Here is a 13,079-nt window from a genome sequence, read left to right on the forward strand (position 1 = left end):
AGAATCCATCCATTCTCTACCCCTCCCCCCTCAACATGACTGTGTACCTCCAGCTGCTCAGGACCTTGGAGGTGGGGGGCTTCTGGGGATTTGCTTTTCTAACAAGCTTTCCAGGTAATTCTGATACCAATAAAATGGGAGACCTTGGTTTTCAAGGCCTACTTGCAAAAAAAAAAAAAAAAAAAACCATTAAGCATAAAAGTGACTGGGCAAGTACAGCGCTGTGCATCTCCTACTAGGAAACCAAATTCTCTTTCCGATTTGAAATATAAAAAAACACAAATATTTTAAATCAGTTCTCAGAGTAAACCAATCTCTACTTGCAAAAAAAAAAAAAAAGACCACTGTTGAGTAAGAAAAATGTTGGTCTAATGTAAGTATAGCAAAATGGACATAGTAAATGTGTGTCATTCTTAAGATCCAGTATGCATATAACATCATAATACATCAAAAAGAGAATAAGACTTACTTATACACATACACACACACACACACACACACACACACAGATACTTGAGGTAGCTTCTAGCCACTCAGTTTGCAGACTTCTGAATAGTTAATAAACAGGGATCTTTAGGTCAACCAGCACTTGTATTGGCAACATGATAAACTTAATAAATCTGGTTAAATAGTCCTCCTGTTTTAGTACCTCTTTCTACTTCATCTTGATGTATTTGTTACGTATTTCTACACGCAAGAAACCTTTTTGATTTATGGCCCAGATTATTCTGTTTCTCTCTGCCATTTTTTCTACCTAACCCTGAGTTATGCTATGCATATCACTGAAAGAAACTAAAACAGGCATCATTAAACAATTTAGAAGTTTGGCCCCTAACTATATTTCTTAATTCACCACAGATTCCACAATATCACTCGTGAAACAAAATATACTTTCTCAGTCTAAAAATATCTCCAATAAATTTGCATGTGAAAAAAAATCTTCATTTAAGATTAATTCACATTGACAGCGATTAGTAAAAAGCCTATACTGTATTGGTTTTGTTTCACCAAAGAAACTTACAGACTCATCATCCTCATCATCATCTTCATCTGCATGATGGAAGAAATGTCGATAATTTCCAGGGTTTATTTCTGTATCTTCAGGCCCAACAAAGAATCTGGGGGCCTCGCTCATTTTTATTTCATTTGATATAGATATAATTTAAATAATATCTATGAAAACTGCTTCTAAATAAATTTCATCAGACAAAAGCATTCTACCTATACTAGTGGACACATAGGTCTGTTACAGCTTGTTTCTGTTTATACAATCACTTGAAATTGTGATGACAGTTCATTGGCAAATGCTCTTTTGTTCTCAGGTATCATTGCTTCATTGTTGATATCAAAGTTGTTGCTGCAGTTTAAAATACAAAGACAGGGAGGCTACTGCTTTCCTGAGTTGATACGGCAATCTTTTTACCTAAAATGCAATGAAAAAATTAATTTTGGAGAGTGTACTTCAAAAACATTCATGTAAAAGTATTTTAAATGACACTTGTAAAATTGGCACCAATAACATGATGTATAATGTCAAAATGAAAATGTATTTTCTCCCATAAAAATTAAGACTCTAATATTCAGTAATATACGTCTTGACAATTTGACAAACTGATATGAAATAAAAAGACTACACACTAAATTACCCAAGTCCAAAAATATTTTTAAAAACTGAGAAAATTGTTCAAATTATAACAAAATTACACTGAAAGTTAAATCCTTCAGCACATAGTTCAAAAATATCTGAATGCAATAGAAAAGAACAAAAAAATGTGATACGGGTTTAAAAACCACTGACAATTAAACACTAATCTGAAATTACATTAAATTAACTTGTAAAAGTTCAGTTTGCAAACAGGTATTTTAGAGAATGTAACCATTCTGCATTCTGGTCTCATACATAAAAAAAGATTAGAGTCAAAACAAGATTTCATTCTAACAGCAGCTCTTAACCTTGTAGAAGTCAAAAACTCTTCAGCAAATCTAATAAAATCTACAGATCTTCTCCCCCACCCCCCAAAAAAGTACATGTGCACTAAACTCTGCAAGCTATTTTATGTGACTGATGTTCAAACCCTTCCACATAACCAGGGATCCATGAACATGGATCATAACTAACTTAAATAACTATCATATAAGAGTAATATAATCTCAAAATATTCCTTACCAAACTTATTTACATGTACTTGTTCCCTGATCACATTAAAATTAATTATATACCAACATGAAACTACATAACAAATGTTTCATCTGATCACTGGTAATATAAGAAATTACTTGCTCAAGTATTCTTAAGAAGAGTTGAACAATATACTAGACACAGTTAAAAGCCTAACTCCAAAAGTTCTATTCCTAAAGATCTAATTCCTCTTTAACTGGTGGCTCCATACTATAATACCAGTTTACTCAGTCAGTCTTGATTTTATCAATGCTAGTATCAGTTTACTCAGTCTTGATTTTATCCATCTTTAAATTAGTGTTACAAAATTTAAAACAATTTGTGATTAAAAAATGAAATCAGAAATAATTTACTTAATAAATCAATGTTTTTTGTTCCTCTTCTGTGTTGCTTAACATTAAAAAATGTTTGCTGAAAAAGAGAAAGTTTCCAATAGCTATTAAACTTGACAGTGGTGGATAAGTTGATCTCAATTCTGTTTTATATCAGATGGCAAACATCTTTTGGTTTCTTTTTACTTTTTTAATCTTCTCATCTAAAGACAGCTCAACTATTTTAACAATGAAAAGAACATGTGTTTTGAAGTCAGACATACCTGTTTTATATCAGATGGCAAACATCTTTTGGTTTCTTTTTACTTTTTTAATCTTCTCATCTAAAAACAGCTCAACTATTTTAACAATGAAAAGAACATGTGTTTTGAAGTCAGACATACCTGTTTTAATTTGTGATTAAGCTAGTGATTTATGGTAGTTTCTCTGAGCCTGTTTCTTCATCTATAAAAAAGGGGGTTTAGTAAACACCCTGAAACTCTGTGAAGACTAAGTGAGGTAGCATAGGTGCATGGCATATGTTAAACACTCAATAAGCCTTAATCTCTGTAAGCAGTCCTATAAAATAAACTCCCTACTAACATGACAGGCAAATCTAAAAGAATAAATACTGCTCATTTGATGAAATTAATATATTTATTTAATACTATTCACCTATTATAGAAGGCACAGTATTAGGTGCTGGCAATATAAAAGTCAAAGGAAACATGACCCTTTTCCTTAAGGAGCTTTTAGTACAGAAGGAAGACAGCCAAGTAAATTATCATTTCCTGTTTCAGTGTGATAAGTAAACCGATAAAACAGATAATACAAATATGCAATAATATAATAAATGTCTCACTATCCACTTCAGAATGGCAAAGATGGGAAATGCTAGATCTAGCACGTATGCACATATATGGGTATATACTTACATATATATGTACGTATGTGTGTATACACACACTTTATGGCATTATTTTTAAATTGTACTTCCTTCTAGTTTAGGTGTTCTAACAAAAGTGAAAACAATTCTGTTTTAGAGGCAAAGCTGAAAATTAATTTTTAAAAACTTTCTAATTTTAGAGTATTCATTGTGAAAAGTCTGGAATGCATAAAAATGAAATTTTAAAAATCAGTTAATAATCCCATGACCCAGAGGAATAATTAATGGTTGTAGTTCTTGAGTGTAGAACTACTGGACTGTATTTCCTACTAGTCTTTTCAATATATATTCTCCCACATTTTTGAGATACTTTATATAACATGTATATAAGTAGAAATAAACTTTTGGGGGGGGGGAGTGTGTATCCCATAGATTTTTTTTTCCAAGAGTATGAATTAATGACTGATTTGTCTCCTCTTGTTTACTTACTCAAATTCTGTTTCAGTCTTTAATGCTGCTTGAAGGACACAGACATGTGTCTTTCATTTAATTATGAGCTTAGGTCTGAAATCATGTCTCATTCATTCATTTGGAGAGAGGCAATAGATAAATCAACAAATATATGTTAGAAAGACCTCTCTGATAGAGGACTGAGAAGCCATGATAACGATTATCAATTTTATTAAGTGTGACTGGATTGCATTTAAGAAAATGGGAGGAGAGGAAGTAGAAATAGGCTACACAGACAATTCTTTTGAAGGCTTTTTTTTATAAAGGTGGGCAGAGGAATTGGGTCTTGGAAGGACATAAGGTCCAGGAAAGCTTTCTTTTTTTCTGTTATTCCATTCTAATTATATGAGAGAGACTTACAAATATCATAAGAGAGCTAAACAGGCTAGTGGTTGAGAGCATGGATTCAGGAGCCAAAATCCCTGGGTTTGAATCTTGACTGCAACAGCTATCTGACCTTCAGCAAGTGAATTAACCTCTCAGGGCCACACTTTCCTCATCTGTAAATTGTACCTATCTCACAGCTTGTTGTAAGGATTAAATAAAACATAATGTACTAAAATTGCTTGTGCCCCAAGATCCTCTTTTATAATGACATAGTCAATAAGGGTTGCAAATGGAACTCAATCCACATCTGTTTAAACCAAAGGCCACTATGCTTACTAAGCAAAAATTAGGACTCCACAATCCTTTTGACAGCATTACAAATAACTAGTAAATGCTTGGAAAACTAGAAACACGGAATAAATTTGAATACTTTCTCTTACCCAAGTGGCATATATATTGTGGTAGAAGATGAAATTTTATGAGCATTATAGGAGATTCAGGACATTCTAAATGGCTTGTTACTTCACTTGAAACCCTGATAATTGAACCAGATATAGTTTATACAGATAGCATTTCCACATTATTCAGCATTTTGATCAATGCTCAGTCATGAATTCCAAAATATGTTAACTGTCTGGGCTTAAATATACATGTATTATTCAAATATCAGAGTTGAACCTTTATTTTTAAAATTCCTTTTATAGCAGTGGTCCCAAAATGGACTGGTTACATCAGAATTATCTGGTACATTTATAAAAACACAAGTTACTGGGCCCACCGGGATTTTCTTAACCAGTAATCCTTAACTAGAGAAATTATATTTTAACAAATGGATGAGCAGCCAGGTTTGGGAATCTCTTCAAATATGTACAAAAGACCAACATTACTTAAACCTGATTTCTAAATCTGAAATGAGTATCACGCTACTGAAAGTACCCACACTTAGAACAGTGGCTCTCAGACTTTAGCATGCATCAGAACCACCTGGCTGGCTTATTAAACTATTAAACTAAAAATCTGGGTATGGGGGCCAATACTTTGCCTTTCTAAAAGTTCAAACGTGATGGTGATGCTGCTGGTCTTAGAACCACACTGTGAGAACTGCTCTAGGCTCTGACAACACTGAGTTTGAAAGCTTTTCCTGAAAGTTGCTCAGCTATCCTTAATAAAGTTATTGAAACTCTCTAGCCATCATCTGTAAAATGGGATTATAAATCTAATATATTGTTTTAAAGGTTAAATGACAATACAGATGTCATAACAACTAGCACATATTAAGCAGTCAGTAAATGTCAGCTGTTTATATAATATATTTTGTTAACTGTTGTTATAATTACGACAGAGATTTCTGATTAAATTTAATTGGTAAGGAACAAATATAAACAACTCAATTTAGAATGTATCTACTTACCTTCCACCTAATGAAGCCACAGAAACTCCTCTTTGCCACTGCTGTTGTTGGAGACCTCTTTATATCTTTTCCAGTCTTACCACACTACTTGAAACTATCAGGAACACTACTATCTGGGATAAACAGTCATCTCTTTCATACCTTTACTGGCCCTGGCTAGAGCTACCTAGTCCTCAAAATAACACGTTGGATCATCCATCAGTCCCACATAGTATTCAGAGCCCCGTTTTACCTAAACTTAAAAATCTTTCCAAGCCATAATGGCAGTCCTTCCCATAGGTTCCCTCAGGAGCCCAACTATGAACTAATAATAAATTTCTACTCCCCAAATCAGAGGAAATGGGAGCTCCTGCTGCTCAGCAGCACATAACCAGTTTTCCTGAAATACCAAAGCATTTTCCAGTGGAAACACTGTCATAAATGGTGACTCAGTTCTGGGGCATCAATAGTACAGACACTTTAATAGGGTATTACATAGGCTTCTGCAGGCTGGCAAAGGCAACCAAGTATCATTTGTAAGATTACACACACACACACACACACACACACACACACACAAAAACCCCATTCTAAGTTCCATACAACCTTCACATTGATTTTTTTTTTTTCCTTCTCAAACATTCATACAACACCTTTTTGCTGAGCCTCCATTTCCTTCTGCCTGGAATTCATTGCTCTCCTTGAAGTTTCTATTCCCCCTTCAATAACCAACTGGAGGGTCTTCGATGAATGCTTTCCTGACAACTATCATGCCCTAAGTACACATCAAAACCCTCTCCTATCTATCCTCTATACTCCACAGCATTTTAGATCTATGTTTATGTTTCTATCAGATTTGGTTTTTTCCTCCCCAACTTTTTATTATGAAAAGTTTCAAACATTCAGAAAAATTGAAAAAATAGTTCACTGAACACCCATATATACACACCATTAGAATAGACAACTGCCAACATTTTGCCATATTTACTTTCTTTATATACACACATATATATTTGCTGTGCCATTTGAAAGTTGTAGGTGTCACTTTCATCTCTAAATACTTTAGTATGCACCTCTTTAAAGGACATCTTCCTACATAACCACAATACTATTTCTACCTAAGAAAATTAATAGTTCCACAACATTATCTATATGTAGTTGCATGGGAGCTTTTGGAGATCAAGGACCTCATCTATATATTCCCATACTTAACCTGGTGCATATCACTTATTTGAGTGCTCAATAAAAGTTCTACCAATTGTTCAATTTAATACTCTCACCGTGCAAGACATACAAATTTAAAATTTAAACAGCAAGCTTTGATTGTATAACTCTGAACCTTCAGCAGGTCAGTTTAATCACTTGCTTTAAATAAACTTGTGCTGCAATAAATATAGTATTTTGGGTTCTGAACTATTTAATTTGGCATCACAATGCTCTATAAAGGCAAAGATCCTGTCTACTTCTTGTTAGATACATAAACAGGTACACCAAAATTTTTAAAAGAATACTTTCAACCACTGAAAATGTCAGTTAAGAAAGTGGAAGTGAAGCAGAACAATGGAAGGACAATAGAATACAGATTTGGAGTCAGAGCTGGTTGCTAATAGACTCAAATGCTTACTTGTAGCAAAAGTTTACTAAACCATATTACCTGACCTCTCTAAGCCTCAATTTCTAAGTCTTTAAAATAGGGATAATAATTTAAATACATACTTCATGGAAATGAGAAGAGTGAATAAGAAAATAAGTAAAGCACTTGGTACACATAAGACTCAGTTAATGGCAACTGTCATTATTTTATCTGCCTGAAACAACAAAAAAATACATACTTCATTAAAGAATTTATAATAGCAAAATAAAATTTTGTCTGGGTGTAGAGCGAGGATGCTAGGTGCTAAAGTCAGCCATGCTTTCTACTCCCACAGTTAAGCCTTCCAGCACGCTAAAACTAGACAACTATTAGCCACAGGACTTCAAGAGTCGTAAACTTCCAAGAAGTCATCAAGGACCTCGTGAATGAGATCCAATGGTCACCACCTCAACCCTTCTCCCTTAAAGCGCAGGAGGATGCAACACCCTCCAACTGATGGGGTGCCAGAGTGACTCGCAGCCTCGGTTCGTGCCATGGAAGGCTTCAACGCACGAGGCTTTTGTTCTTTTAAAGTGGGTGTGGAAGCGACAAGGAGAGGAATAAGGACTGAGGAATGAAAATAAAAATATCCACCTCTACTCACAGCAGTCCCCGAACTCGAGGCTGCCCACTTTCGTGGAGCCAGCCGCAGAGTGGGGTAGAAGCTCAGCAGCTCCCTTTTAGCCGCGCTGCAATTTTTGGCGTCTCAAACCCAAGAAATGAAAAGGGGAGGCACTGGGGAAAGAGGAGATACAAAGAGGCAAAAGGACCCTCAGGGCTGTACAGTCACTCCACGCCCACGCTCTGGCACGTGCCCCTCGTAGGAGCACGTGTGTAGATTCCGCAGAGACAAAGCAACTGACCAGCAGCGGCCGCAACCCCCGGGAATCAGGTTGCGCATCTCCGGTTCTCCTTCGGTCTCGGGGCCCTCACCTGCCACGACTGCGGTCGTCACGCGAGCTGCTGGAGATGGCCGAGCCCATGCAGGTCTAGGTTTTCTTTTTTAATCCGCGGGAGCGGGCAGGCGTGAGGTGTTCGTCAAGAGACTTCAGCTGTAGGCGTGGACGTAGGTTTCTTCCTTCAGTAGCAGCTGAGGGGGGCCACATAGAGATACCTCAGGCGCTACTACACCTTACCAACATCCGCCACGCCTCTTCCCCGCCCTAATCGGGTCTTACGCCGAAACCTCACCGGGCGGAACGATTTCCGGCAAGAGCCAAACGATCCGGCCTAACTTTTCCTGACCAAGGTTCCACGGACTACCGTCTTAACGACACGGGTAGTTCCGCTTCCGGCGGCACGAGATAAATTGCGAGAAGACCCTTAAATCCTGTCGTTTGAATTTAGGACCACCTTGGTGAGTGGTCGTTCTGGTGTGTCTTGTCATACCTACTGTTTTTTTAAACTGAGGCGTAATCTGACAGTAATTTCAAAACCATTCGCCTTTCATGACTTAAGGAAGGGTTTAATTGATTCTGTGTAGATATTGCGCAGGCGCCCTTGGGGCGGGAGGGCCTTTGCGACGTCCCGTTCGAGCAGAGCAGAAAGCGAGTGATGTTGTTGGGCCTGGGGAGGCGCCTACTCAGTGTAATCGAGTTTTACTTAATGGTCATTTTTCTGCTTATGCTAAATTTAGCTGGACCTTGTCTTAAGAATCAGTTAATGAGCCGTCGAAACTCTTTGGAAGTGCTCCCTGACGGTTAAGGTAGCGTTTGAAACTCGGAGCGCTTGAGTAAAGACTAGTGCAGTACTTGGCTCACTAAAGAATTCTCCCCGTTACTTTATCATAGTTGTCATTTAATCTGAAATTTTGCCCCAAAATTAAAATCCGTGGCGAGGAAAAACACGAGCTAAAGCGGGAATGTCAGTAGTTTTAAAGGAAAAATGTACACTTTGTGTGAATTTTCCTTAAATGGGCATTTCCTAACCAAAATACTTTTTAAAAGGAAATTTATTTATCTCATGTAGCTTCATGTATGTGCATATGAAGATGAAGGCATTTTTTAAAAAATGAATTTGTACGCTGAAGTGAAGCATATTATAGAGAAGTGTCTGGTGTATTTAGATTTCCCAGTCCTTGACGTTGCATAAAATTGTGGGTTTTCATTTTTTTGAAGATTAAAATAGTATAAAAGTCATAATTTTCATCCCAAATTAATGTGTTTATTGAAATAGTATAGATTTTAAGTTGGAACACATGCATATTATAACCCTTTAAAGGTTAACTTGGTAGCCTTGATGGTTTTTACCCTTGGTGAAACATAGTTAAATCCTAATTTTATTTAAAGTATATCTAACTGCCGTTATTGGACATAAACATAAAATTATCAAAGGAATTAAGCAATAGGTATTTGTTAATTTTATTTGATGTCATGCAAGGGACATAGTGTAAAAAGTTCAACCAGTTGTGACCCTGACATTCCTCTTGCAAAACTAGAAGTTGTAATCAGCCACCTTCACTACTTTCTCTTATTCCTACATGTTTAAATACACAAGTAATTATTTTAATAAAAATTCTTGAATATATAAACATATCCAAGGAAGACCTAAAGTACTATTTTTTCAAACCACTTAATTCTCCCTTGTAAATGATACCTTTAATAATCTTTGAGTATAGGAAGATATTTGTACTGAATATTATTAATACAGCTTAAAACCATTTTCTCATATTAACTATTTCTGAAATGGACTGTTTCTAGGGACCAAGTTGTGAATAGGCTTTGAAAAAAATATTGGTTCTTTTAAATTATTTCTGTATATAAATACCAAATATTAGCAACAAAACTTTTAACTACTTCAAAGGCTACGCATTTTGTAAACTGATTTTTCTTTCTTAGGCGTTTTCCATTTCTTCTTAGCATCTCAACCTTCAGAACCAAGTATGCAACACCTGAGTCTTCTGGGTTTTCTTGTTAGCATTAAAACATGAATAAACATTGCTATAAAGCATAATCACTATTAATGAAAGAAAAGAGATTTTAAACTCTTTTTCCATGTAGATAAATATTTTGAGAAAAGAAAAAACTCTGTTACTTTAAACAGCTTGACATGGATGATGTTAAAACTTAAATATAACAATAATTATGTATTGCTTTAGTATTTGCAAAGGACTTTTCAAATCCATTATCTCATTGATCCTCATACTTGTGAAAAAGATGGGGTAGATAATTATGTCCTTTTTGCAAACTTGAATACTGAGGCTTAGGTACATTTTACATGCCTGAAATTCTGACTCCGAAAGTCTCTATCTTCTTAGACACACCCTACTTGTAGTTCATATTATGTGAAAGTGGAGCATAATGTTTTCCGAAGTGAAATAAGTAACCATTGGAACATTTGCTATTTTTTTTTAATTAGTCTTACCTCTCCTATCAGGAAATGCAGGTAATTCTTTCTTCAGTCACAAATAGTTGAAGCCCACTGTGTTCCAAACACTATGTTAAATAATGTAAACATAAAAAAATTAATAAGACCTTTCTATTCCTTATTTATAATCTAAATTACCTATTACAGTAATCACTTTATAACTTGTCTAACAGAGACCCGAATCGAGTTTTATAAAAGCTAAAGATAACAAGTAATTGAGTTATTAGTACAGCAGGCAGGAAAAAAACAAGAAATTTGAAGCAAGAGACACCAAGGTTCAGATGTCAGCCTATGCACTCACTGTGTTGCCTTGAGTAAACTGGACAATCTGTGAATCTCTCATTTTTCTTATCTATAAAATGGATATAAAACTAATACTTCACAGAGTATTGTGAGGATCATCATAGTAAAGTACTGTTTAAATGTTTGTAATTATAGTCATTAGTCACTTAACAATGGCATAAGTTCTGAGAAATGCATCCTTAGGTGGTTTCAGCATTGTGTGAACATCATAGAATGTACTTACACAAACCTGGATGGTGTGTGTGTGTATATATATATATATTTTTTTTTTTTTTCTAATGTGGAAAACGAAATGTCTCAGTACCATTACTGAGTATCAATCATTTCTCCCAGTCATTTCTCCTACTTGATCTGCAATGCTAATATCAACTGCCATATATCAGATTTTTGTATATGCTCCATTATCATATTATGGGACCACCATCATATGTGCAGTCCTTCCTTAACTGAAACATCCCTGGAGTTCATGACTGTATTTTTAAAAATTTCTTGAAAATTGTTTCCTCTTTCTATACTGTTGGCTTTTCAAGATGCCATATAGTAGAAGTATATAGTATGTAGCATTTCATGTTGGGCTTCTTTCACTTAGTATAATGATTTTGAGATTCACCCATATCGTTAGGTGTATTTGTAGTTCCTTATCAATGCTAAATGGTATTCCACTGTGTGGATTGACTATGCTTTGTTTATCCATTCACCAATTGATGAACCTTTGGATTGTTTTCAGGTTTTGGCTGATGACACTAACGCTTCTAGAAACATTCACATACAGATTTTTGGGTGGACATATTTTCATTTCTCTTGGATTAATACCTAGGATTGGTGTTGCTGCACCATATGGTAAATTTATATTTAACAAGAAATTACCAAACTATTTTCCAACATGTTTACACCACTTTATATTCTCACTGGCAGTGCTCTGCATCTTTGGTAGTACTTAGTATTGCTAGGTTTTGTTTTATTTTGTGGTGTTGTCGTCATTGTTTGTGTAGTGGTATCTTACTATGGTTTTAATTTTCATTTTTCTATTCAAATAATGTTGAGCATTTTTTCATGTGTTTATTTGTTAACCATCTCTTCTTTGATGAAGTGTCTGTTCAAATCTTTTGCCATATTTAAAATTGGGTTGTTTTCTTGTTAAACTTTGAGAGTTCTTTATAAATTCTACATACAAGTCCTTTATCTTGAATATGTATGGTAAATATTTTCTACCAGCTGTGATTTCTCTTATTTTTTTAACAATATCTTTAAAAGAATAAAAGTTTTAATTTTTTCTTTATGAATTGGTGTTTTTTGTTTGCTATCTAGGAAGTTGTTGCCTAACCTAAGCTCACAAAGATTTTTTGTTGTTGTTTTCTAGAAGTTGTATAGTTTTACGTTTTACATTTAGGTCTGGGACCCATCATAATTTAATTTTTACATATAGTGAGGTGTGAGTTGAAGTTCTTCTTTTTTCATATGGATGTCCAATTGTTACAGCATTTGTTGAAAAGATTATTCTTTCTTCATTGAATTACCCTGGCACCTTCGCTGAAAATCAATTTACCATATCTGAGTGGCTGTTTCTGGATACTCTCTTCTGTTCATAGATCTATGGCTCTCATTTTGCCAGCACCACACAGTCTTGATTACCATAGCATTAGTGGAAGTCCTGAAATCGGATAGTGTGAAATTCTTCAACTATGTTCATTTTTCAGAGTTGTTTTAACTATTCTAAATCCTTTGGTTTTCCATATTAATTTTAGGATCAGTGTGTTAGTTTCTACAAAAGAGATTGTGGATTTCTGATTGGGATTGCATTGACTCTATAGATAAATTTGTGGAAAATTGGCATCTTAATGAGTTTGTTTAGCTGTTTCTCATTGTTAGGTTGAGAGTGTCTCTTTCCAGCTTTCTACATTCTAATCTAGACAGAAGTATATGGGAATTTTTAAATAGTATTTCAGAAAGAAATAATTTACTTCCATTGTTATGTTCACTGTGATATCTTATTGGAAGCGATCACAAAATTAATCCATTTGTTAATTTGATGTCATTCCCTACTGCCCTCTTAAGAACATTGTACAATCATGTAATTTTTTTCTCCTCTGTTTCCAGTGGTCTTTCTAGAAGCCCTCCCATTAGCATTAAACTTTCTTGATTATTCCCTTCTTGAAAACAAAACAATCTTTAGC

General features: G+C 35.0%; 2 protein-coding genes across 2 annotated transcripts in view; one reads left to right on the forward strand and one right to left on the reverse strand.

Moving 5' to 3' along the window:
• Positions 1-1,173, reverse strand: part of PPIP5K2 (diphosphoinositol pentakisphosphate kinase 2) — a 91,684-nt gene extending 90,511 nt beyond the window's left edge. The window contains exon 1 of the mRNA XM_012641054.1: positions 1,022-1,173. Within this exon, the coding sequence (XP_012496508.1) occupies positions 1,022-1,135 (114 nt within the window). The 5' untranslated portion in view covers positions 1,136-1,173. The remainder of the gene's footprint in view (positions 1-1,021) is intronic.
• Positions 1,174-8,526: 7,353 nt separating this feature from the next.
• The window catches only part of GIN1 (gypsy retrotransposon integrase 1), a 39,965-nt gene continuing 35,412 nt past the window's right edge, over positions 8,527-13,079 (forward strand). The window contains exon 1 of the mRNA XM_012641062.1: positions 8,527-8,593. The gene's annotated coding sequence lies outside the window, so the exon portion shown is untranslated. The remainder of the gene's footprint in view (positions 8,594-13,079) is intronic.

Source organism: Propithecus coquereli, unplaced genomic scaffold, assembly GCF_000956105.1.
Source record: "Propithecus coquereli isolate 6110/MARCELLA unplaced genomic scaffold, Pcoq_1.0 Scaffold160, whole genome shotgun sequence".
In the NCBI taxonomy this organism is placed as follows: domain Eukaryota; kingdom Metazoa; phylum Chordata; class Mammalia; order Primates; family Indriidae; genus Propithecus; species Propithecus coquereli.